The sequence below is a fragment of the Hyperolius riggenbachi genome, chromosome 1 (assembly GCF_040937935.1).
Source record: "Hyperolius riggenbachi isolate aHypRig1 chromosome 1, aHypRig1.pri, whole genome shotgun sequence".
NCBI classification, from domain to species: domain Eukaryota; kingdom Metazoa; phylum Chordata; class Amphibia; order Anura; family Hyperoliidae; genus Hyperolius; species Hyperolius riggenbachi.
In genome coordinates, this window is record NC_090646.1 from 347,034,217 (window position 1) to 347,061,693 (window position 27,477).

The 27,477-nt window shown below is 47.9% G+C and overlaps 1 protein-coding gene across 1 annotated transcript in view; it reads left to right on the plus strand.

Annotated features, from left to right (window-relative positions):
- The window catches only part of MADCAM1 (mucosal vascular addressin cell adhesion molecule 1), a 57,133-nt gene extending 31,500 nt beyond the window's left edge, over positions 1-25,633 (plus strand). The window contains exons 5-8 of the mRNA XM_068271243.1: positions 2,597-2,827; positions 6,073-6,303; positions 18,361-18,807; positions 24,764-25,633. Of these exons, the coding sequence (XP_068127344.1) occupies positions 2,597-2,827; positions 6,073-6,303; positions 18,361-18,807; positions 24,764-24,969 (1,115 nt within the window). The 3' untranslated portion in view covers positions 24,970-25,633. The remainder of the gene's footprint in view (positions 1-2,596; positions 2,828-6,072; positions 6,304-18,360; positions 18,808-24,763) is intronic.
- Positions 25,634-27,477: the final 1,844 nt, after the last annotated feature.

Below are 27,477 nucleotides of genomic sequence, written 5' to 3' on the forward strand. Positions count from 1 at the left end.
TCACAGTCAGACCATGGTGGTTTGACCGTCAGACCACCATGGTCTGACTGTGACTCCCTGGCTGGGGATGGGGGGGGGGGGGGTACTCTTTTTGCCCTGGGCCGGTTGGTGGTTAGACTCTGACCACTAGCCCAGGGCAAAAAGAGTGCCCCCCTACCCCCAGCCAGGGAGTCACACTGTTAGACCATCACCATGGTGGGTTCTGACCACCAGCCCAGGGCAAAAAGAGCGCCCCCCCCCCTCTCCCTCCCCCAGCAGCCACGTCAGAAAGAGAGAGGCAGTGCAGTACATAGACTGCCTGCCTTACTGCCTACTTACCATGACGTCCATCTCATGGCAGGTGGAACTGGAAGAAGGCGCCGGGCCAGGATCGGTGGGGGTCCGGGCGGGGGACCATGGAGGTGCTAGCGGGCAGCGGCAGCAAGGGCAAGGGCCAAGGCACACACTAGCAGCAGTGGCAGTGAGGAGCCCGAGTCCAACTGGCCAAAAAGACTCCACCTTCTGGGGCTGGGCTCCGCCGCACACTGCTGCTGCACACAGGGTTGAGCCTGGGGTGCCTGGCACCTGGGTGCAAGATTTTCTCTTGCGCCTATGGGAGTGGTTAAATTAACCGCACCCAACCACATAACCACACCCATGTCCTGCCTAATCACACCCACACCTTCCAGATCTTTACGCATGCATGTGATACCTCATTCCTACCCTTTTTCCATGGGCTTGCTCCTGGCTGGCTTTGGCTGCCTGCCAGTCTGCTAGTCTCTGGACTGACTCAGGTTGAGAGGCTCTGCGTGTGCGACGCAATCACACACTGCGTATTTATGGCTGCCTGCGGCCTCCCTACTCTCGTTTGCTGTCGTCGGCTCCTCCCCCGCCAAGCCCAAGCGTGAGGTGGGCTGCCTGTATCTTTCCCATTGCGCCGCGCAGCCTGCCAGTGTTGCCAACCTTTCACGTTATTTTTTACTGACAAATACCTAAAAATTTGCTGACAAAAGATTATTTTTACTGACAAAATTTCCCCACTAAATGCACATAAGAGACAGCGTTTCACCAGTAAATGCAGGAAATGACAGACAGCTTTTCACCAGTAAATGCACATAATAAGAGACCGCTTTTCACCAGTAAATGCACATAATAAGAGACCGCTTTTCACCAGTAAATGCACATAATAAGAGACAGCTTTTCACCAGTAAATGCACATAATGACAAACAGCCAGTGTCCCCAGTACATGTAGCCAGCCTGGACCCCCTTTAGGCAGTGAGTGACAGGGAGCCCCTTTAGGCAGTGAGTGACAGGGAGCCCCTTTAGGCAGTGAGTGACAGGGAGCCCCTTTAGGCAGTGAGTGACAGGGAGCCTGTTTGAGCAGTGAGTGACAGGGAGCCCCTTTAGGCACTGAGTGACAGGGAGCCCTTTTAGGCAGTGAGTGACAGGGAGCCCCATTAGGCAGTAAGTGACAGGGAGCCCTTTAGGCAGTGAGTGACAGGGAGCCCGTTTGAGCAGTGAGTGACAGGGAGCCCCTTTAGGCAGTGAGTGGCAGGGAGCCCCTTTAGGCAGTGAGTGACAGGGAGCCCCTTTAGGCAGTGAGTGACAGGGAGCCCCTTTAGGCAGTGAGTGACAGGGAGCCCCTTTAGGCAGTGAGTGACAGGGAGCCCCTTTAGGTAGTGAGTGACAGGGAGCCTGTTTGAGCAGTGAGTGACAGGGAGCCCCTTTAGGCACTGAGTGACAGGGAGCCCTTTTAGGCAGTGAGTGACAGGGAGCCCCTTTAGACAGGGAGCTCCCAGCCGCCGCCGCTCCCGCCTCACCTTGCAGATCTCAGGATCAGCGGCGACCCGACCAGTACGAGCGGGCGCTGGACGCACCCGCTCTATATGCGGAAGTGATGTCACTTCCGCATATCAGTGCGGGCGCTGGGTCCTAGCGCCCGCATGATTGGTCGCCGCCTGATCGAGGTCTGAGTGAGGCGCCAGGAGGGAGGGGGAGCAGCGGCGGCGGCCACACGGACGGAGGGAGCGGCGGCCACAGGGGGTGAGCAGCGGCCGGGCGGCGCCTGTCTCTGGCTGCACTGCGTCCGTGCGTCACCGGCTCCTAGCAGTGACGTGACGTCACATCCTTCTGCCTGGCGCCCCCCAATCTGTCACTCTCATCGGCGCCCCGTTCAGCAGAACCGGCTGAACGGGGCAAGAAACGGCCCTGTTGATATCACTTTATATTACTTCTGGTTTAACTAAGATTCTTGGAAGCAGACTGGAGTTGATGATGCAGCACTTGAGCAAAATGAAGCCTGGGCGTCACCATCTACGCGGTAGCACAGCCGGCTGGCAATTTTAAAAAAAAAGTTTCACCAAGGCTACAATGTGGTGAGAGGAAGTGGGGTAGACTTTGGGGAGCCATGGCAACAAGCTAAAGTGAGAGTGGAGCCCACATAGCCTTTCAAATCAGTGTGAGCAGTGGGTACTGCCCTTCTGGCTTTTTATGCCGGTTGCCTAAGTCTGCCAGTTAGCTGAGTTCCGGATAACTGTATTTATACTGTATTTATTTATATTCTAAATGCTCCTTGTTTCATTATTGACACTTTTTCAATTACTGCATTCTCTTCAGAGACCGCAAACATCATTGCAACATCACCTTTCCCTCTAACAAGAAATATTACATCTAATTCTCTGGAGAGTTCTTTTGTAAGACTCAGAACTATAGTATCTACGGAGGAGGCTGAAACCACGCATATGCTTCAGGAAAGCACTACTGCGGAGAGTGAACTATTCACTTTTTACAGTCACCTTAAAACAGACGGTCCCGTAAATACTGTGCTCCCAGTGGCAGAACAAACAGGTACGCTAGCCATAGAAAGAGTTATTAGTCAACATTATCTCCTCTGGTATATTACCATTTAGTATTCATACAGCACTGACATCTTATGCAGAGATTTACAGAGTATATAGTCTTGTCCAGGGCCGGATTTACCATAAGGCACTGTAGGCACATGCCTACAGGCGCCTGATGATGGAAAGGCCGCTCTCTCCCGACGGAATCTTACTTAAGCCGGGGCACCACTAACTACTTAACCACTTGCCGACCCCGCACTCATATCGCGCGCCGGCAAAGTGGCAGCTGCAGGACAGATCTGCGTCGCCGGCTGCAGGCTAATTAATCAGGAAGCAGCCGCTCACGCGAGCGGCTGCTTCCTGTCAATTCACGGCGGGGGGCTCCGTGAATAGGCTGCGGGCCGCCGATCGCGGCTCGCAGGCTAAATGTAAACACAAGCGGAAATAATCCGCTTTGTTAACATTTGTACAACGCTGCTAACAGTAGCAGCGTTGTACTGGATCAGTGATCCCCGGCCAATCAGCGGCCAGGGATCGCTGTCACATGACAGGCAGGAGCCTGTTAGAGGCTGCACAGGACAGATCCGTTCCTGTGCAGCCTCCGATCTCCGGGAAAGGGAGGGAGGAGAGGGAGAGGGGGAATCCTGCGGTGGAGGGGGCTTTGAGGTGCCCCCCCCCCCCCCAGCCACACGCAGGTAGGAGCGATCAGACCCCCCCAGCACATCATCCCCCTAGTGGGGAAAAAAGGGGGGCGATCTGGTCGCTCTGCCTGGTGTTTGATCTGTGCTGGGAGCTGTAGAGCCCACTCAGCACAGATCAGCAAATACAGCGCTGGTCCTTAAGGGGGGGTAAAGGCTGGGTCATCAAGTGGTTAATACTGAGGGTACCTCTGGCTACCTAATGCTAAGGGGCACCTTGTAGCTACCTATGAGGGGCAAGGGAAGTAAGGGAGGAGTGACAGCTAGGACAGCCGGCACACTTGCGGTGTGGTTTGGTGGGGTTTTTTTTAGGTTTATTGGGGGTGGAGTCTAGGGTGCCAGGACATTTGTGCCTATAGGCTCCAGTGATGTGAATCTGGTCTTGTCACATTTTACAGTATTATTACTTAAGGTTCAGTGAAAAGTCTTTAAAGGACATCCGAGGTGAAAATAAAGTGATGAGAAAAACAATTGCATCCATCTTCAGTATCCTAAAAATAACTTTTTTTTAGATATCACACAGTTTTATTTTATATTTAAATCTAGTTTTTAAGTTTTTACTGTTTCATTGTCTCTGCGTGAGGCTCTGCGTGTGCGACGCAATCACACACTGCGTATTTATGGCTGCCTGCGGCCTCCCTACTCTCGTTTGCTGTCGTCGGCTCCTCCCCCGCCAAGCCCAAGCGTGAGGTGGGCTGCCTGTATCTTTCCCATTGCGCCGCGCAGCCTGCCAGTGTTGCCAACCTTTCACGTTATTTTTTACTGACAAATACCTAAAAATTTGCTGACAAAAGATTATTTTTACTGACAAAATTTCCCCACTAAATGCACATAAGAGACAGCGTTTCACCAGTAAATGCAGGAAATGACAGACAGCTTTTCACCAGTAAATGCACATAATAAGAGACCGCTTTTCACCAGTAAATGCACATAATATGAGACCGCTTTTCACCAGTAAATGCACATAATAAGAGACAGCTTTTCACCAGTAATTGCACATAATAAGAGACAGCTTTTCACCAGTAAATGCACATAATAAGAGACAGCTTTTTACCAGTAAATGCACATAATAAGAGACAGCTTTTCACCAGTAAATGCACATAATGACAAACAGCCAATGTCCCCAGTACATGTAGCCAGCCTGGACCCCCTTTAGGCAGTGAGTGACAGGGAGCCCCTTTAGGCAGTGAGTGACAGGGAGCCCCTTTAGGCAGTGAGTGACAGGGAGCCCCTTTAGGCAGTGAGTGACAGGGAGCCCCTTTAGGCAGTGAGTGACAGGGAGCCTGTTTGAGCAGTGAGTGACAGGGAGCCCCTTTAGGCACTGAGTGACAGGGAGCCCTTTTAGGCAGTGAGTGACAGGGAGCCCCATTAGGCAGTAAGTGACAGGGAGCCCTTTAGGCAGTGAGTGACAGGGAGCCCGTTTGAGCAGTGAGTGACAGGGAGCCCCTTTAGGCAGTGAGTGGCAGGGAGCCCCTTTAGGCAGTGAGTGACAGGGAGCCCCTTTAGGCAGTGAGTGACAGGGAGCCCCTTTAGGCAGTGAGTGACAGGGAGCCCCTTTAGGCAGTGAGTGACAGGGAGCCCCTTTAGGCAGTGAGTGACAGGGAGCCCCTTTAGGTAGTGAGTGACAGGGAGCCTGTTTGAGCAGTGAGTGACAGGGAGCCCCTTTAGGCACTGAGTGACAGGGAGCCCTTTTAGGCAGTGAGTGACAGGGAGCCCCTTTAGACAGGGAGCCCCCAGCCGCCGCCGCTCCCGCCTCACCTTGCAGATCTCAGGATCAGCGGCGACCCGACCAGTACGAGCGGGCGCTGGACGCACCCGCTCTATATGCGGAAGTGATGTCACTTCCGCATATCAGTGCGGGCGCTGGGTCCTAGCGCCCGCATGATTGGTCGCCGCCTGATCGAGGTCTGAGTGAGGCGCCAGGAGGGAGGGGGAGCAGCGGCGGCGGCCACACGGACGGAGGGAGCGGCGGCCACAGGGGGTGAGCAGCGGCCGGGCGGCGCCTGTCTCTGGCTGCACTGCGTCCGTGCGTCACCGGCTCCTAGCAGTGACGTGACGTCACATCCTTCTGCCTGGCGCCCCCCAATCTGTCACTCTCATCGGCGCCCCGTTCAGCAGAACCGGCTGAACGGGGCAAGAAACGGCCCTGTTGATATCACTTTATATTACTTCTGGTTTAACTAAGATTCTTGGAAGCAGACTGGAGTTGATGATGCAGCACTTGAGCAAAATGAAGCCTGGGCGTCACCATCTACGCGGTAGCACAGCCGGCTGGCAATTTTAAAAAAAAAGTTTCACCAAGGCTACAATGTGGTGAGAGGAAGTGGGGTAGACTTGGGGGAGCCATGGCAACAAGCCAAAGTGAGAGTGGAGCCCACATAGCCTTTCAAATCAGTGTGAGCAGTGTGTACTGCCCTTCTGGCTTTTTATGCCGGTTGCCTGAGTCTGCCAGTTAGCTGAGTTCCGGATAACTGTATTTATACTGTATTTATTTATATTCTAAATGCTCCTTGTTTCATTATTGACACTTTTTCAATTACTGCATTCTCTTCAGAGACCGCAAACATCATTGCAACTTCACCTTTCCCTCTAACAAGAAATATTACATCTAATTCTCTGGAGAGTTCTTTTGTAAGACTCAGAACTATAGTATCTACGGAGGAGGCTGAAACCACGCATATGCTTCAGGAAAGCACTACTGCGGAGAGTGAACTATTCACTTTTTACAGTCACCTTAAAACAGACGGTCCCGTAAATACTGTGCTCCCAGTGGCAGAACAAACAGGTACGCTAGCCATAGAAAGAGTTATTAGTCAACATTATCTCCTCTGGTATATTACCATTTAGTATTCATACAGCACTGACATCTTATGCAGAGATTTACAGAGTATATAGTCTTGTCCAGGGCCGGATTTACCATAAGGCACTGTAGGCACATGCCTACAGGCGCCTGATGATGGAAAGGCCGCTCTCTCCCGACGGAATCTTACTTAAGCCGGGGCACCACTAACTACTTAACCACTTGCCGACCCCGCACTCATATCGCGCGCCGGCAAAGTGGCAGCTGCAGGACCAGCGACGCAGATCTCCGTCGCCGGCTGCAGGCTAATTAATCAGGAAGCAGCCGCTCACGCGAGCGGCTGCTTCCTGTCAATTCACGGCGGGGGGCTCCGTGAATAGGCTGCGGGCCGCCGATCGCGGCTCGCAGGCTAAATGTAAACACAAGCGGAAATAATCCGCTTTGTTAACATTTGTACAACGCTGCTAACAGTAGCAGCGTTGTACTGGATCAGTGATCCCCGGCCAATCAGCGGCCGGGGATCGCTGTCACATGACAGGCAGGAGCCTGTTAGAGGCTGCACAGGACAGATCCGTTCCTGTGCAGCCTCCGATCTCCGGGAAAGGGAGGGAGGAGAGGGAGAGGGGGAATCCTGCGGTGGAGGGGGCTTTGAGGTGCCCCCCCCAGCCACACGCAGGTAGGAGCGATCAGACCCCCCCAGCACATCATCCCCCTAGTGGGGAAAAAAGGGGGGCGATCTGGTCGCTCTGCCTGGTGTTTGATCTGTGCTGGGAGCTGTAGAGCCCACTCAGCACAGATCAGCAAATACAGCGCTGGTCCTTAAGGGGGGGTAAAGGCTGGGTCATCAAGTGGTTAATACTGAGGGTACCTCTGGCTACCTAATGCTAAGGGGCACCTTGTAGCTACCTATGAGGGGCAAGGGAAGTAAGGGAGGAGTGACAGCTAGGACAGCTGGCACACTTGCGGTGTGGTTTGGTGGGGTTTTTTTTAGGTTCATTGGGGGTGGAGTCTAGGGTGCCAGGACATTTGTGCCTATAGGCTCCAGTGATGTGAATCTGGTCTTGTCACATTTTACAGTATTATTACTTAAGGTTCAGTGAAAAGTCTTTAAAGGACATCCGAGGTGAAAATAAAGTGATGAGAAAAACAATTGCATCCATCTTCAGTATCCTAAAAATAACTTTTTTTTAGATATCACACAGTTTTATTTTATATTTAAATCTAGTTTTTAAGTTTTTACTGTTTCATTGTCTCTGCTCAATGACACCTTCATTAAAGTATGTCAGAGCTCAAATCTATACATTATTGAACCTTTTTATCTCTTTGCTGCTCTCAGAAGCCATTTACTGACAGGAAAGTGTTTTATGGCTGCAATTACTTATCAGGGAGGGTTATGCTCAGTGGCGTTCCTACTGTAGTGCGCAGGGGGGCGTGGCGCACCGGGTGACAGACAGCCAGGGGGTGTCGCCACGACCCCCCACAGCAGCAGAGCAGGAGGGGAAGCAGCGCTAGAAGGAGGAGCAGCTCCTCACCTGGGACGCCTCCTTCTGCCTCTCTCCCCCTCCATTTAGCGGTGGCAAGTGCGGGCTCGGCGGCGGGGAGACATGCGGAGAATTACTCACCACTTCCGCGTTCCAAGCGCTGGTAGCATCATGTCGTCACAGATCTCCGCCTTCAAAGCCGCCCACTGTGCTTCCTGATAAGCGGAAGCACAGTGGGCGGCATTGAAGGTGGAGATCTGTGACGACATGACGCTGCCAGCGCTTGGAACGTGGAAGTGGTGAGTAATTCTGCGCATGTCTCCCCGCTGCCGAGCCCGCACTTGCCACCGCTAAATGGAGGGGGAGAGAGGCAGAAGGAGGGGTCCCAGGTGAGGGAGGGGGGGATATTTCCCCCCTCCCCACCGCTGCCCCCATTGCCCCTCCTTCTAGCGCTGCTTCCCCCCTCCTGGGACATCTATACTGGGGGCAACTGTACTAGCTATACTGGGGGCAACTAAACTAGCTATACTGGGGCAACTATACTGGGGGCAACTATACTAGCTATACTGGGGGCAACTAAACTACCTACACTGGGGGCAACTAAACTACCTACGCTGGGGGCAACTAAACTACCTACGCTGGGGGCAACTGAACTAGCTATACTGGGGGCAGCTATACTAGCTATACTGGGGTCAACTAAACTAGCTATAATGGGGCAACTAAACTAGCTATACTGGGGGGCAGCTATACTGGGGGCAACTATACCAGCTATACTGGGGGCAACTATACTAGCTATACTGGGGGCAACTATACTGGGGCAACTATACTGGGGGCAACTATACTAACTTCATTGGGGGCAACTAGCTTCACTGGGGGCAGCTATACTGGGGGAAACTACTAGCTATACTGGGGCAGCTATACTAGCTAATACTTTAAATTACAGTTAGCTCCGCCCTCATCCGGTCATGGCCACACCCATTTTTGCCGCAAAGCACACCGCAGGTTGTGGCCACGCCCATTTTCTTAGGGGGTGTCTTTTAATACCCAGCACCGGGTGCCAAATGCCCTAGGTACGCCACTGGATATGCTATAGTCTGACCCAGTCCGATCCGTTCCCGACCCGGGCAGAAACTGTCACTTGCATACCTGATGTTTAAGTTTTTAAGGCAGAGAAAGAAAAAAAGGAACACAGCATAGTTATTCATAGTTATTTGTGTGCTTGGCACTGTACATATACATGTCTATCTGATCATGTCACATGTCACCTCGGTTGTCCTTTAACAATTTTAACCCCCCCCCCAAAATTTGCACTTTGCAGAAAGCAAAATGTACATTTGAAAAAAAAAATGGTGATCTCCAGATTCTGCAGACATCTCTTCGGGGCTTCTCCCATTAGCATGTAAGAAGGAACCAGAAGCTAGAGCTCCTAGTGTCTGATTCTGAGATGCTAGGGGGAGAATCACCAGCTACAGGATGTCTCCAGACTTGGGGAGTGGATGGTGGAGATGAGTAGTTCCTCTTGCTGTGCTACTCTGCTGAGAAGAAAAGGGGTGGGGGGGTCAGGGGGAGGAACTGACCCAAATCCAAATCCAAAAAAGCTTTATTGGCAGGACCAAATACATTTAGCATTGCCAAAGCAAGACAAAATTAACATGGGGAGGGGATTGTGGGAATAAGGGAAGGGTATAGGGGTTTGGGGTATGTAGTCCTTAGGGTGTGGAGGAGGGGGGCTGGGATATATAGTCCATAGGGGGGTACTGGTGGTACACAGTCCATGTGGTATCATGTTGTAAGGACACACACAACGATGCATGCTCCCTATGGAGGCTCCACAGCTTCCAGCATGTTGCCACAGCACCCAGCATGCCCCATAGAGGCATTACAGCTCCAGTATGCCCCATAGAGGTACTAGAGCACCCAGCATGGCACCACACAGCACCCTTCATGCCCCAGCATGCATTTTTTTTTTATGAATAGAGAGGGGGCTTCATCCAACATTTTGCTGGGCAGGCCTACTAAGACCGCTGTTAAGTTCATGTCAATTTGGTTCCACGCATGCAGGGCCGGATTTGTACTTTTTACCGCCCAAGGCCCACTATCACCAGCCGCCCCTGACCAACAGCACCCAGCCAGGACCATTTAGATTCCAGCTTCCAAGTCTTCCTTCATCCACAGTAAATCACATGGTGGGAAGCCAGCCTCACACAGAGATACATAATCCTGGATCTACTGTGTTTGCTGAAAGAATCCTTTCATCCCCTGATTGAGTGCCAGACCTGGCCACCCGCTGCTATATACAAGCTAAGCAGGGTGGCCACAGACTGGGTCTGGCTGCTACTGCTAAAAGCTAGTGTCTATCTATGCTTGTGCAGAAATGGCATGGCCGGCGCCCGTGTCCCAACCATTGTGAATGTTCGGCAGGTTAACTGCCAATAAAGTCTGCTGCCCATAGCCCGCCCCTTGCATCCTGGTGCCCTAGGCCATGGCCTATGTGGCCTTGCCACAAATCCGGCCATGCACGCATGACCACACTCACATTCTGGTGCGTGGCCACGCCCATTTTTCAGCTGAAGTGCCCAAAAGTTCCCCGGATCTCTTAGGATCCTAGCAACGCCCCTGGTCAGGGCAATATTTATTCTCTTTACCCCCCGATTAATTCCTTGTGATGCTCTTCGCCACCCCTGCTCCATTTTGAGAAGTATGCTGACATTAAAAGTGCAGCAGCTCCCCTCCCTCCATGTACAGTAGCCCCTCCCATACATGTGAAGTTTCCACTGAACAGCTCCTCACTGTCATTTGTTGCTCCCTACCTCCCATGTACAGCTCCTCATTGGCAGTCTTGCTTTTCTGTGTTCAGCCTTGTCTTCCATGTGCAGCACTGAAACTGATTTTTAAAGGCGAACTGTAGCGAGATGTATGTGGAGGCTGCCATATTTATTTCCTTTCTAAACCATTCACATTGCCTGGCTGTCCTGTTGATCCTCTGCCTATAATACTTTTAGCCATAGACCCTGAACAAGCATGCAGATCAGATGTTTCTGACATTATTGTCAGATCTAAAGCAAAAAAAGACTGGGTCTCTACCTGGATTTTAGGCCAACTGGCCAAAATTTATTTTGCGAGTGACACAGTGCAAAAGCACGACGTGTCAACCTGAATGGTCATTTTCAAGTGCTTACAGGACCTTTGTGCAACAACCACATATATAGGCAACAATTACCAAATCAGTTTAAAACACACCCATACAAGGGCAGGCACATAACTTAAAGAGACAAGCCATATTACAAAAATGTTCACAGAAAACATTTCAAACTGTAGGCTTTGTTCATGCCATTTAGCACAAGAGTTCCAAGATCATTTATCCATCTACTTTCTCTGCGTAGCAGGAAGGTTTGGGGATCCATACCTTCACACGAGAACACCTCTTCAAGTACTCACCACCTTAAGTCCCCCACCATGTGTCCACATTCATGGAAATGGCGACCTACGGAAGATTCAAATTGGTCCTTAGATTTCTCCATAACCTCCTTTTTATGGTTCCTGATGTTGCTCCTATGCTCATTCAACCTCCTCCCGACATCCCTTGTAGTCTGCCCCACATAACCCATTCCGCAAGGGCACTTTAACAAATAAACGACATTTGTTGTAGTACAGGAAAAATTACCCTTAATGTTAATTCTAGACCCTTTTGTGGTTTGTGTGACAAAGACACCCCGGATTGTTGATAAACAGTTTTGACAGTTCCTACATGGGAATGTGCCTCCCATGTTAGACTTGGGGGGGAAAGTGGCCAGGGGTCCATCACATACTGTATCTCTGGCAAGGTGATATTGAACACTGTTAACACCGCACACCCGATTGAGCACTTTTAGCTACGATTTTCAAGCCTGCTCGATTGATGCATTAGATCAATTTCAGACCCAAATTGAAATCATCAATCGGTTGGATATGTTGCAGGCGGCATTGATTGTTATACAATTTGATACAATTATTGAATTGGATGGGGACCGTGCCACAAAATCACTAGTCGCATGGCCACCTTAACTGTGTCAAACAATATCTTATACTGTAGTAAAAAAACAAACTAGGAGAAGGTGTATGCTCCAAACAACACTCGAGAACAGTGTATTCATAAAATATCTTAACTGTCATAGACAATCTCTATAACAAACATTTCAAATGACGGTAGACACAGATGCTAGAGACACACTCATAAGAACATGCAATGGTCACCCAATTCACACACACAGGCCTGAATAATCCAGGATGGATAACTGACATAAAGCTTCATTAGAGAGCCACAAGTGTCTCTTGTGCATCAAAAGGTCAGCAGCTTAAGTGAGAAGATAGAGACAGGCAGTTTCTCAGATTGCAGAGGGGTTATTGCTGAGCAGCGGAACAAGCAGAAAGTGTACATAGAAGCAAATGTGGATGAGGTTGAAGGATGGCAGATCTTAAGCACAAAACAACCAGAACGGGCAAAGTTTAAGCTGGGCCATGCGATGTAAAGCAGGCACTGTATGTCTATTGCATAAGTTTAGCAGGCAAGCTGTCTTGATGTAAAGTATGTCAAAGCAGTGTCAATTATTATTATTATTATTTACTGTATTTATAAAGCGCCAACATATTACGCAGCGCTGCACAATAGATAAATGGGTTAACATACAGGTAGAACATACGGAAACTCACAACAAAACAAGATATGCAAATGATTTGATAACAATACAGTGTCATAGGTCAAAATAGAGACTGTTCGAGTCTACAAGAGGGGTGGTTGTGAGTAAGATTGCATAATCAAGCTGGAAACACTAGGGAGGAGGGCCCTGCCAGAGGCTTACAATCTAAAGGGTGTGGGTGGAGACAATAGGTGCATCTTTTGAGAGGGTGTCTAACAGAACATATTATGGTGCTGGTGTAGGTGGGTATGCGAGCATGAAGAGGTGAGTCTTGAGAGCTTGTTTGAAGGTATTAAAGGTGGGGGCGAGTCTGACGGCTGGTGGGAGAGAGTTCCAGAGAGTAGGGGCAGTCCTGGTGAAGTCCTGCAATCGTGCGTGTGACTGAGTTATGCGTGGTGCGACTAGGCACAGGTCATTGGAGGATCGGAGGGGGCGGGCTGGTATGTGCCTGTGGACCAGATCAAAGATGTAGGTTGGGCAGGTCTTGTGCACTGATTTGTAGGCAAAGCACAGGATTTTGAAATTGATCCTAAAGCTGATGGGGAGCCAGTGTAGTGCTTTACAGAGCAGAGTTGTAGAGGCGCTGCGGTGAGAAGAATGTATCAGTCTGGCTGCCGCAGTCATTACCAATTTAAGTGGGTCAGTACGGTTAGAGGGGAGGCCAGATAAAAGAGAATTGCAGTAGTCTAGGCGGGAGATGACAAGGGCGTGGATAAGGAGTTTAGTGGTGTCAGAGACAGGTAGGAGCGGATCTTGGAGATGTTGCGGAGGTGGAAGTTGCAGGATCTGGCAATACCTTGGATGTGGCCGGTAAAGGAAAGTTCAGAGTCCAGAGTAACGCCTAGACAGCGGGCTTGGGAGGTAGGGCGGATGGTAGTATTTTCAATAGTGATGTGCAGATCTGGGAGGGGTGCAGCTGTGCGGGGTGGGAATATTAGAAGCTCAGTCTTGTCCAAATTAAGCTTCAGGTACCTGGCAGCCATCAGGAGGAAATGGATGTGAGGCAGGCAGAGACTTTGTCCATGGTAGAGGAGGAGAGGTCTGGGGTGTGGAGATATATCTGGGTGTCGTCGGCATACAGGTGGTAATTGAAACCCATGGAAGAGATGATTTTGCCAATTGAGGCAGTATAGAGTGAGAACAGTAGGGGTCCTAGGACGGAACCTTGAGGGACACCAGCTGAAAGGGGTGCAGGAGTGGATTAGGAGCCATTGAAAAATGTTGTAAAGGAGCGGTTGGAGAGGTAGGAGGAGATCCAAGCTAAGGCTAGGTCCTGAATGCCCATTAGCTGCAGGGAGTGGAGGAGGAGGGAGTGGTCGACAGTGTCAAATGCCGAGGAGAGGTCCAGGAGGAGCAGGATGGAGTATTTACTTTTGGCTTTGGCAAGGGCAAGGTCGTTTACCACTTTGGTGAGGGCGGTTTCTGTAGAATGGGCTGTGCGAAAACCAGATTGCAGGGGATCGAGAAGGGAGTTGGAGTTAAGGAAGTTGGTCAGGCGTTGGTGGGCCAGGCGTTCAAGAATTTTTGAGGCAAAAGGGAGGAGAGAGATTGGGCAGTAGTTGGATGGCAGAGCAGGGTCAAGTGAAGATTTCTTTAGCAGGGGAAGCACAGTGGCCTGTTTGAATATGGAGGGGAAGATGCCGGTGGAGAAGGAGTGGTTGAACAGATGGGTGAGGACAGGGGCCAGATCAGAAAAATGTGGGCGCAGAGAATCAGATGGGACCGGATCTAGGGGGCAGGAAGTGGCAGGTGAAGTTGCCAGTAGCTGGTTGACTTTCTCCACCGTGACAGGATTGAAGGAGGTAAGGGAGGAGAAAGAGGCAGGAATCGGATGTGGTGGGGAGGCAGGGGCGATAGAGTTGAGGAGAGAAATATCCCTCCGGATGGTTGTAATTTTGTTGATAAAGTAGTTAGATAGGTCAGTGGCTGAGAGGGTGGAGGTTGGGGGGGGAGGTGTGGGGTTAAGTAGGGCATTGAAGGTGGCAAAAAGACGACGTGGGTTGGAGGCTTGGGTAGTGATCAAGTGAGTGAAGTATATCTGTTTACTATCAGCGAGGGCAGTATGGTACGTCTGCAACTTGGTCTTGTATCCCAGGAAATCATTGTTGTTGCGGGATTTCCTCCATTTGCGTTCTGCAGCTCGTGTCTCATTTTGTAGTTTTTTTGTGAGGGCAGTGTGCCAAGGTTGGGGGTTGGGGCGACTGTTGGTATGAAAGGTCAGGGGAGCAGCATGGTCTAAGGCTGCGGAGAGGTCACTGTTGTATTGAGCTGCCGCTTAGTTGGGGCAGGTTTGGCTGGGGAGGGAGGAGGAGAGAGAGTGGAGGGGTGTGGCTAGTACATTGGGGTCAAGGTTGCGCAGATCTCTCTGCCAACGTCCAGTTTGGGGAGGGGGACAGAGGGTGCTGGATGGAGTGAGGGTGAAGGTGATGAAGTGGTGGTCGGAGATGGGGAATGGTGTAATGTCCAGGTTGGTAAGTGCGATGGCTTTGAAGAAAATTAGGTCCAAAGTATTACCAGCACTGTGGGTTGTGGCGTTAGTATGCTGAGTGAGACCAAGGGAGTTGGTGAGCGAGAGAAGCTGAGTGGCAGCAGAGGTGGTAGGCTCATCAATTGGAATGTTAAAGTCTCCGAGGATGATTGTTGGGAGGTCGGAGGACAGGATGTGTGGGAGCCAGGAGGCAAGGTTTTCTAGGAAGTGCGATATTGTACTGGAGGGGGGGCGGTATAGGACTGCAATAATGGCTGGGAGGGGATGGTAGAGGCGGATAACATGGGCCTCAAAGCAGGTAAAGTAAAGAGAAGGGGGAGGGGTAAGGACACGGAAGGTGCAGGATGGGGAGAGGAGTAGGCCCACCCCTCCCCCAGGCCTGTTATCTGGTCTTGGGGTATGGCTGAGGTGTAGACCCCTGTAGGATAGGGCTGCAGCTTCAGGCAGGTCAGAGGGGGTGAGCCAGGTCTCCGTAAGGGCAAGAAAGGTGAGGTTTTTTGAGATAAAGAGGTCATGGATAGTTGTAAGCTTGTTGCGGATAGATCTGGCATTCCAGAGAGCGCCAGATAGAGGGAGAGATTGTCTGAGTATGGGGCGGATGGGAATGAGATTGGGGCGAGAATGTTCGTGAGTATGGGGAGGGTGGGAGGTGCGGCGGGGAGAGGGGCTTGGTGGGTGAATTTGGTTGTGGTGGGTGAGGTGGGAAGTATGAGGAGGGGAACGGGGGGCTGGGAGACCGGAGTGGGCCTGTGGTTAGGATGTGCGGTGAGCAGTGGACAAGGGACCAGGGGGAGGAGCAGATGGAGCCAGAACATGAGGCACCAATAGGGCGGGTGATCAGGGGTACGCATAATGATGTGTACCCCCCTCATACCAAAATTGAGGCAGTATGTGAAAAATGCATACATAAAAAAGGTGCCTGGAAAAAAGGGCGCAGGGGATTGCCACTAGTAGAATATCACTACACTTAGCGATATTCTACTGCTGGATTCCTATAGTAAAATAACATTAATGTTTACTAATATTTTACTATAGCTAAATCTAACTCTACTCTCACACAGAACGCTCGATCTACTGATGCTTAACCCTAACCTCCCTGGTAGTGCCTAACCCTAAGACTCTTCCCGATGGTGCCTAAACCAACCTAAGGCATCCCCCAGTGCCTAACCCTAAGACCCCCCCCCCAATTGTGCCTGACCCTAAGACCCTCCAAGGTGCCTATCCCTAACCCCTCCCGGGAGCACCTAAACTTACCCCCCCTAAATCTTAACAAGCCCCTCTGCCACAAAGCTATGATATGCGGCAAGGAAGGTAAATTTCAGCTTTGGGAGGCGCCTGATTAGCGGCAGTGACAGAACTCACTGGGGGCTTGCGGAAATACTAATTGCGGCATTGCATAGCAGGCGCTCCACGATGCCGTCACTGCCGCAAAAGTTACCTTCCTTGCCGCTTGTCGTGGCAATTATAAAAGCCGCGATTTATGGCAAAGTGGGTACATTTCTGCCCCAGCTGGCGCCCTATAGCAGGTGCTGCTGTGCACTCAAATTTCCTTCCTTTGCAGCAAATCGCGGATTTTTACAATAGGTGCCTATGTAGGTGCCATTTCTTCTATTTTCCTTTTTTGTGGTCCCTGTGAAAAATGCGCTGCTTTTCCAGGAAGTAACATTTCCCAGCGTAAACTACAAGCATTACTAAACACCTAACAAGGGTTCTAAATGTTCTCACTACCCAAAAAGTAAAATATTTGTTCGGAATAACCGAAAATAAAATTAAATAACTTAAAAATAAACTGTCAAAGCTTAGATCTTTGAAATCAAGATAGGAACTGCATTGTAAACCACAATAATTACGGTTTATAACAAATACGTTTTTTCTTTCCATATATAATTAGATAGTTAGATAGTGACAGGTGCCCCCCCAGTTAGATAGTGACAGGTGTCCCCCCAGTTAGATAGTGACAGGTGTCCCCCCAGTTAGATAGTGACAGGTGCCCCCCCAGTGAGATAGTGACAGGTGTCCCCCCAGTGAGATAGTGACAGGTGCCCCCCCCAGTTACATAGTGACAGGAGTCCCCCCAGTTAGTGACAGGTGCCCCCTCCCCAGTGAGATAGTGACAGGTGCCCCCCCAGTGAGATAGTGACAGGTGCCCCCCCCCCCAGTGAGATAGTGACAGGTGCCCCCCCAGTGAGATAGTGACAGGTGTCCCCCCAGTGAGATAGTGCCAGGTGCCCCCCCCAGTGAGATAGTGACAGGTGTCCCCCCCCCAGCTAGATAGCGAGGTGTCCATTGCCTCGCCCGTTACCTCTGATCCGCTGCTGTGTCGGTGTCCCCGCTGCCGCTGCCTCACAGCTCAGACCTCACAGATCGCGGTGACTGAAGCAAGCAGAGCGCGCGCATGACACCCACGCGGCAGAACGTCACATGCGGAAGTGACTAATGATGTCACTTCCACATGTGACGTACTCCGTGCGGGTACCATGCGCACTCTATTTGCCTCAGTTGCCGCAATCTGTGAGGTCTGAGCTGTGAGGCAGCGGGGACACAGGAGAGGCCACACAAGAGGGAGCAGGCATGGCGCCTATAGAGCACGCCATGCCTGCATCTCGGGGAGACGAGCGGGCCGCAACAGGAGGCCTGGCAGGCCGGATGCGGCCCGCGGGCCACCAGTTGGACAGCGCTGATCTGGTGTGTGTACAAATGTACCCAGAGATGGCTTGCTGGATCTCTCAGGGCCCGTTTCCACTATCGCGAATCCGCATGCGTTGCCCGCATGCGGATTCGCACAGTCAGTACAAGTGGATGGGACTGTTTCCACTTGTGCGTTTCCCCGCACGTTTTTCTGTGCAGAAAAAATCTGCAGGGTAGGGCCCTCAGAATTCGCCTGCGTGTGGAATGCAGGCGAATCGCACGCAATGTATTTAATAGGGAAATCGCATGCGTTTTCCCCATGCGTTTTTTGCCGCGATTTCGCATGCGATTTCGCATAGGTATTAATGTTAATTTACACAGGCAGTGACATGGTTAAATTCGCATACAGCCTTACCTATGCGAAATCGCATGTGAAATCGCGGCAAAAAACGCATGCGGAATCGCACCCGCATGCGATTTGCCTGCGGTGATTCGCCGGCGATTCCGCAACGCTATAGTGGAAACGGGCCCTAAAGCAAACCCAACAAATGCGAGTGCATTGTTCTCGCTTATGTCACATCCAAGATGGTTGCACTCTTCATTTTGAAGAACAAATACCACCTTAAAGTGAAGTAGTGAATCTAGACTCAGTACCCCATTTCTATATAATACTATTTGCAAGTGAGAGATTTTGTTGTTTTAACCTGCATCATTAGCAAGTTATATGTATTAGAGTACAAAAAAAATACATCTTTTGTTTTATTCTCAGAAAACATCAGTGCTTCTTCCACTTCCCAAGTTGCTGACAACATAGCAAGTAATGATACAACTCCTTCTGCAAAGACTGCAACACCTACAGCGAGGCTACAACCGACTTCTGTAACACAGGAAAGCACTACTGTGGGAAAAGAGTCAACCTTTACCCGTTATGTGACACATTCTAGAAAACTACACAACATAAACAACCTTATCAGAACAACGACCAGTGCTGCTGAATACCAGGAAACGGGTATGTCAACAAGAATCCCTGAATCTTCCTCTGCAAGGACAGACTCTGCAAGGACAGACTCTGCAAGGACGGATTCCATCCCTTTACTGCCAGGAAGCACCCAAGACACATCTGTGTTTTCCTCAATTTCTCCAGTGATTAGCAAGCTTATCACAGGCAAAGTGATTCCTATTCCAAATGATCCTACTGTTAAAGTCATGCCTACAGGTAAGCATGAAGTAAAAGGCATTGCTTAGACATGAAGCCTAACCATAGCTCCCAACTGTCCCTTTTACGGAGGGACAGTACTGTACCTCTCTGGGAACCAAATCCATCTGTTCCTCTTACTTCCTCATTTGGGAAGCAGTAGATTTGGGCGCATGAGACAAGTGGACAAAAAGGGCGCCCCATTCACTTTCATTATAAATATCGTTTAATGGGCGCTGAACGGGGAAAATAAGGCGCCGGAGATTTTTAAGGATTTATAACGGCGCCCGGAGATTTTTAAGGATTTATAACTATGTTTGTGATGATTTAAGTTTACAAAAATGAGCCCGTGACGAATAACGTTTATGAAGATAATAAATCACTATTTCTAAAACATTTCTAACACATTATTATCCACCCAAAAAAATAATTTACATTTTTTTTCTTTACATTCTTTATTTATTCATGTCTGTAAAACATTATTATCCATAGGGGGTTTTAGGTTTAGGCACCAACAGGGGGGTCTTAGGTTTAGGCACCTACAGGGGGGTCTTAGGTTTAGCCACTAACAGGGGGGTCTTAGGTTTAGGCACCAACAGGGGGGTCTTAGGGTTAGGCACCTACAGGGGGGTCTTAGGGTTAGGCACCTACAGGGGGGTCTTAGGTTTAGGCACTAACAGGGGGGTCTTAGGTTTAGGCACTAACAGGGGGGTCTTAGGGTTAGGCACCAACAGGGGGGTCTTAGGGTTAGGCACCAACAGGGGGGTCTTAGGGTTAGGCACCAACAGGGGGGTCTTAGGTTTAGGCACCAACAGGGGGTCTAGGGGTTAGGGATAGGTACAGGGAGGGTTTTTAATAAACGAAAATATAAGTTTCACTTTACAAACAGGGAAGATTAACGTTTTAAGAATTGCCGATCTCATACACATTATTTAGTGATTTATACATTTTTAAATCACTATTTATAAACGAAATTCTACACAATAATTTCTATAAACGATATTTCCATTTATCGTTTATACCACGCGCCCTTTTTTCCCGACGCCCTTTTCGTACGTACGCCTCATTTGTCCCTCTTTCAGGATTGTTGTACAGATCTGTGTTAGGGCCTGTACACACTGCTGCGCTTGCACTGTTTTTTAAATTGCAAAGCCTTCATGAAAATAGAAAAATTGCATCACCCCAGTGTGTACAGGTCTTCACGATTTTCATGATTCTTCAAAAGACCTTGCGATTTTAAAAGCGCAGCGCAAGCGCAGCAGTGTGTACAGGCCCTTAATATATGTATTTTCCACTGAAAAAAATGCGTTTAATTGACTCTGTTATTACCATTTCTTAAATTGATGTATTTCTTATTTTTAAATGTTAATATGAAAGAAAATTAATGATAAGACTGGTTTAGGTTGAATGAAAAATCTCTACATATTTGGCTTCTGAAGTCTTTGTGCTATACATGATGAGGGTTGTGGTGGGGGCGTGGTTAGAGGTTTGGCATGGACTAGACTTAGAGTCCCTCTTTCTTAACCTCAGAAAGTTGGGAGGTATGGCCTAACTTCAACTTTCATGTTAGTTTTAGATGAAATGGAAAAGGTTTGTTTTTTTTTATCACTGTTCGTGTCCTGGCTGATGTAGATCCTTTGTCCAGTCTTTCCTGCTTTCCTTCATGTTGGGTCCTGGAGAAATGATGGTGTCACTGAGACCGGAAGTAAGGGAAATCCCATTCTTGATGGCAGTCTGAGAGGGAGGAATCACATTTTGCATCTGCGAGAATTGCAGACAACTACCTGCAAGCGTTTTGCCGCACAATTGTACATTTTGGGGCACATTTTGATGCATGTGTTTTTACAGTAGCTATTGATTTAAATGACAAAACGCATGTGTTGTGTGGAAAAATAGTGAATTTTTTTTTTTAATGCAATGTGTGGAATGCAACAGCACCATAGACTCTCATTACATGAGTTTCCGCATGCGTTTTTGGTATGTGGCAAAATGCTGCAGTTTTCCTCAAGTGTGACCCCTGCCTAATAACTTCATACCATTCTAAAGCTAGCCATACACATATAGATTTCCATCCAATGTTAATAACTGTCAATTCCTCTCTGTAACTGATTCAGATAGGTACCAATTCCTACCACACACAGTACATTGATTTTCAACAGATTTCAGCAGGGAATCTACTGAAAATCAACTGAACCTCAGTATTGCAGTGTCTAATATACTATAGGACTTCAATCGACCACTACTCATGCCCTGACCCCGATCGACATAGACTTTCCGCCATGTCCAGTAGGATATTTTCGAACAATTTTTGGTCAAAATGTATTGACATTTGATCAATTGAACATTTTGGGGGAGTCGTTTTTAATCAGATTTGACCAGAGTGATTGAATCTGCAGGTAACTGAACAGGAAATCAATGTGTGTATGGGCACCTTGACACTGACCCATGAGAAAGGGAAGACAAGTTTTTGTACTTCTACTTTAAAATAATGCTCACATGAAGTGTCAACAGAATAAGCACTGAATAGGAATAGTACTTTTTGTTTAACTGCTTTAAGTTCCAGGATGTAGATTCTACGTCCTAATTAGTCCCCCTGTATGTTCGAGGACGTAGAATCTACGTCCTGCATTAAATTGCGCTGTTTGCCGCAGCTGCATGTGCGCTCCCGTGCGTGCAAGTAGCTGTGCATGTGACCGCACGTGCACAGTCACGTGAATGATCCTGTGAATGATTGTTGCAGTTAGCCAGCAACAATCATTCAATAAAGTTAGGGGGAAAAAAAAGTTGTAAAAGTTAAAAAAAAAAAAATTTAAGTGACATGGGCCCAATAAAATAAAACGTATTTTTTTTAAATTCCCCATTAATTTTTAAACCAAACTTAGCCTATTAACCCATTATTAACCCCTGCAAAACCTATGCCTTTTTATAAACGTTTAACAACTGCCGCCAGTAGCGATCGGATGCAATCGCTAGGGCGAAAGTTTTAGGACCCAATGCTCTACAGATGTAACGCTCTGCCGTTGCCTAGTGATGCATGTGTACAGCTCTATGCCCCCTGAACTGTCGCCCTAGCGAACGCATTCGATCGCCACAGACGCGCAGACTGGGGATAACGGTCCGCCACATGCCCAGCTAGAAGTAAAATATGGCATATGGGATATCATTTTAATCGGGAAGGGCAAAATAATTTGTTTGTAAATGATTTATAACTGTGGGACGTGAGATGTGAAAATTAGAGAGGGGGAAAAATGAAAAAAAGTTTGTTTTCTGCATTTACGCCTAATTTTTCCCCATAAATTGACTATAAAACAAAATAGTTTGGGGAGAAAAATATTACCTAAAGAAAGCCTAAATTGTACTGAAAAAAAAAAAGATATGTATCACTAAGAAGGCATAGATAATTAAAAAGTTACTGCTGTGCCGACACTCTAGTCTGGAGTCATTATTTTGCAATGCGGATTTCCCTCCTGGGTTCTGCGGATTGGCTTTGGGTAACTGGAAATGTAGAGGAATAAACTCTATGGGTGATTTAATGGGGGATGGCCTCCCATTGTCTTGGTTACAACTACAGGAGAAATTCAATTTACCAGACTCAGAAGCCTTCAGGTACCTACAGGTTGGTCATTTTCTGCAATCACGGCACTCACACTGTCTGCCTTTAGTTATTTCTGGTCTAGAAAAAATGGCTATGTCACATCCACTTCCCGATGGACTTATTTCCTCCCTACATCATGAACTCTGGTACTCTAAACATGACACATTTTCTAAAGCCATGTTGAAATGGCAAGATAGACTGAACGCTACTTGTGATGCAGGGCAATGGGAGGCTATCTTTCTAGGTATGTCTACCTCGTCTAGAAATACAATAATTAAGGAATGCAATTATAAGATTCTTTTTGACCAGTATAGGACACCTGCCCAACTGTTCAAATGGGGGTTGATCTCATCTGATTCATGCTTTCGGGGATGTGCATCCACTGCTGATCAAGCCCACTGCTGGTGGTCTTGCCCTTTGGTAGCGGATTTCTGGGTGATGTGTTACTCACTTGCATCTGAAGTGTTTGATAGGCAAGTCCAACTTGACCCACTGCTGGTGGTCTTGCCTTTTGGTAGCGGATTTCTGGGTGATGTTTTACTCACTTGCATCTGAAGTGTTTGATAGGCAAGTCCAACTTGACCCATGGACTGCACTGTTCCACAAGCCCCATCCTCAACTTTCCAAGCTACAGAATAAACTACTGGGGCAAATTTGTAAGGCTGCAAAAGCCCTACTTGCCAAGACTTGGAAATCCCCCCCCCCCCCTCTAGGAGCGAACTGATAAACAAAATACAATGCACATATGTGTTAGAAAAAATTACTTCAACAATTCGAGAGACTACATCCCAATTTGACTCGATATGGGACCCTTGGACCATATGGTCGGCTTCTAATATTTCTTAAAAATTCTAACTCCCTATCTTACCTGTTTACATTTAGGTTATTATGCATGTCTACGACATTCTACTTTAATGCTGTTGCTGTTATTCTTTGGCTAATGTTCTCCAAGCATGACTGTTGCTGTTGCACATTTGATTTCGATCTATGTTCAATATTTGTTTTCTTTTCTTTATTGAACATTAAAAAAAGATAATTGAAGAATAAAAAAAGTTACTGCTGTATCAAAACGACACAGCTAAAATGTCAAAAACGCCAGGAACTTTAAGTTGTAAAAACCGTGGGAACGTGAAAGTGTTAAAAAAAGGGAAACATTTTCTGACTAAGACAAGGAGTTTCCCCAATGGACACCATAATACTATACAAGTACAATAAGATAATATTATAATATTAAAATGTATAACATCAACATATACCACATTTTTCTAGCCATAAGACTCACCCCACCCAAAAGTTTCTGCAGCAAAAGAGCATGGCCATGATCCCTGTGCTGACTCATCTGTGGATCTCAAGAAACTCTGGCCTTCTGCAAGACTGACACTTCGCTGCGATGCACCATAGATTTTATCAAAACACTGCTCTTACCAATGCTACATAGTTCCCAACTGTCCCTTTTTTGGAGAGACAGACCCTTTTTGGAACCAAATCCCTCTGTCCCTCTTTCTCTTTCTTCCTCACTTGTCCCTCTTTCAGGACTCATGCACCTATGTAATTATATGTACAGGGTATTTTTCTACTGAAAAATGTGTTTAACTGAATCTAAACTTTTTTCCCATATTTTAAAGTAGATGTAAAGTGAGTAAAAAAAAAAAAAAAGGCAGATACTTACCTATGGAGAGGAAAGGCTCGGGATCCTATAGACCTTCCTTGTCTACTTTTGCTCCCCTCGTTCCAGTGTTGTCATCCCCATTGTGTGTATTCAACCAAATGGCCGAATACACATCAGTGAGCCCTTGGTAAGCTTCATAGGTGCACGTGTTTATGAAGATGAGCGGCTCCGTACTGCACAGGCGTGAGCGTGTGCACTTGCACATGTGCAGTACGGAGCCTACTGTCTTTTCGGAAGCAGTCGGGGACACGAGCATTTCTCATGAAGGCTCATGAGGAGGCAAATTTAAAAGGGGTGATGGCACCAGAACGAGGGGAACAAGACAGGACAGAGCAAGCTCTATATGATGCAGAACCTTTCCTGTCTATTGGTAAGTATCTGCTTTTTTGGCTTCATGTCGCTTCACATTTACTTTAAATTGATATACGTCTTATTTTCAAAGGTTGAATTGAAGGAAAACTACTCATGATAGAAACGACCACAGTGGTTTGAATGATAAAATTACATGTTTTGCTCACGAATTCTTTGTGATATGCATGGCAAGGGGTGTGTGGGGGTGTGGTTAGAGGTGTGGCAGGGATGTGTCTCAAAGTGTCCCTCTTTCTTATCTCAAAATGTTGGGAGTTATGATGCTATAATAAATAATACATTCTAACTTAACTTAGAATACCAGATATGTGGGCACAATGTTTATAGCATTATTTGTTTTTCAGATGAAACACGTCTAATGTGGATGATAGCCCCGGCTTCAGCACTGGCTGGCAGTATTTTGATTGCTCTGCAAATCTGGAGACAACTGAATAGAAAAGGATTTTTTCAGCCTCAACCGATAGACTGCACAGGATGTAACACTGGTGGAGAAACACAAGATCTACACAGCTTAGAGTCTGGATCCTCACCATTCAAACCAGCCAGATGATGGTTTCCTAACATGTATTGCTTGGCTGTTAGAAATCATACAAAAAAAAAAGACTGTTAAGAGGGTAGAAATATGTGCAACAAGACACAGGGGGCCATATGCAATTAATTTTTTCACCTGAGTTTTCTCCTAGGTGACATTCTCACAACTTGTAAATAAAATACCTTTTTTTATGCCCCCAGAAAGCAAACCAATACTTAAAATAATTTTGACCGTACTTTTTTACCCACTTTTTGGTACTTTTTTCCATTGCAAAGTGCTAAAAAGTGTTTTTAAATCAACGATGAAAAATGTATCTCCTAGGAGAAAACTCAGGAAGGAGATCATTTTTCATCTTCTATTTAAAAATAACTTTCAGCACTTTGCAATTGAAAAGGTACTAAAAGGTAGGTGAAAAAGTACTGTCAGAATTATTTTGAGTATTTCTTGCTTGCTGGTGATTTAAAATGCATTTTAATGACAAGTTTAAAAATATTACCTAGGAGAAAACTCAGGTGAAAACGTGACTTGCATATGGCCCAAAGAGCCAGAGCGTGAAGGATGGGATTGGGAGGACAAACAACAACTGGTACTTGTGAATATTTGTGAAATATTTAAATCAAATGTATTATTTGTCATGTGATTTATAGTGTAATGGGGTCAATAAATGATTGCTGTTAAAGTAGATCAGTTATTTTTTTTAAATATATTGACAAAATAATAATAATCCTAACAATTGCATAGCGAAAAATGCTTGAAAGGTGCAGCCAGGGCACACTCAGTAGGCCACCCTGCAGTGTTAGGCAGGGCTAGTTCTAGACTTTTTTCTGCCTGAGGCAAACTTGTCAGGATGCACCCCCTCACGCCAATTTGGAATGATTGCACAGCACCCGACAACTTACTCTGCTTCACTTAAAGAGACTCTTTAACAAAATTTTCAGTCTTATTTCTTCTATCCTATAAGTTCCTATACCTGTTGTAATGTGGTCTGGCTTACTGCAGCCTTTTCTAGTTGCACTGTCTCTGTAATATATCTAATCGTCTTCTTTGTCAAGCTTTGTCGACCCAGAGAGGAATGCACTGCCTCTGCTGTGATAGGGAGAAGTTATGCACACCGCCTCCATGCGCCCTCCATGCCCCCTCTGCTCTCCTGTGTGCTGTGTGTATGATTCACAGGCAAGGTCTCCGCTTACAGCCAGCGTGTCTGTGAGGCTTACAGAGCTGTGACCTTGTGAACAGCTGTGAGTGCAAAAAGATCAGTTCAAAGCCCAGACAAGCAGCTAATGCAACAAGTGGGAGTAACATTCCAGCAGTCAAGTCACGTTTGAGAGGAGCCTCTGCAAACGGGCACCTGCTCTGATGATGTATTTCCTGTTTGGCAGCCATCCTCATTGTTTACAAAAATAATGAATAAAACGGTGATTTTATCACCAAGAAAGCAGGGGGGAGCAGCGAAAATGTCAGAGGGGGCTAGGAGAAGACAACAAACAGGCTGGTACATTATTTATGGAAGATTTTCACAGTACTGATTCTCTTTAATGTTCTCACATGACATGCTGCAGCTCAACACTATAGCACACTGGCTGGCTGTGAGTCTGTGACAAACAAACTGCTTACCCTCAGTCTTTCCATTCCTCCTCAGTCAGGACAGCAGTGCCACCTACTCCCTTCTACTGTGCAAGTCAAATGAAACACTGCTGCTCTCCTACCTCCCCCCTCCTCACTGACTGTCAGACTCCTCACACAGCACAACAACCTGCTTTTCCTCAAAGATGCCCTCTTCATCTCAATCACTCTCCTATCGCTTTTCCTCCTGCTCTGACTGCATGCTGTTAGAGTGTAAACACAGTACAAACATGCTGCCCCTGTAATCTCTGCGCCTGATGCAAATGTTTCACCTTGCTTCATGAGAGAACTGGCCCTGGTGTTAGGGAGTCTTGCCCGAGGAGTCCTTACTGAATAGGTACTGGCTTGCTGAATAGGTAAATCCAAGATTCCAACCCCGGTTGCCTATACTGTCAATCACCACCACGTGGACCGGAGCGTACTGCGCAGGCGTAGAGCTACTGCGCCGTGCGCTCCAGTCCACCTGGCAGTGATTGACAGCGCCGCTCGCGGGGGGAGGTACAGGCCTATCTCCGCCCATCAGCGTGGACCGGGAGGCAGAGGCAACGAACGGCTGCGGGGAGAGCTGCGGCGAGGGACATGCTAGGGCTGGGGCTAGGGTTGGGGCTGAACGAAGCCCTGGGTAAGTAGCACTTATTTTAGTAATAATTGACTGATAACTCCTTTAAAGGGCACCGTAAAGTAAGAGCTATATAGAGGATACCATATTTATTTCCCTTTACACAATTCAAATTGCCTGGGATAGCGGCTCCGCACGTTATGCTCGCTTTATGTTGGGCACAGTGAAGCATGCAGTCATTGCAAATTATGCTTCACCATTACTGTTAACGTGCATGTTTAGTGATAACGCACTGCATGCAATGCATTACGATCAGGGGTCAAGTCCTGCGTGGACGCGGGTAA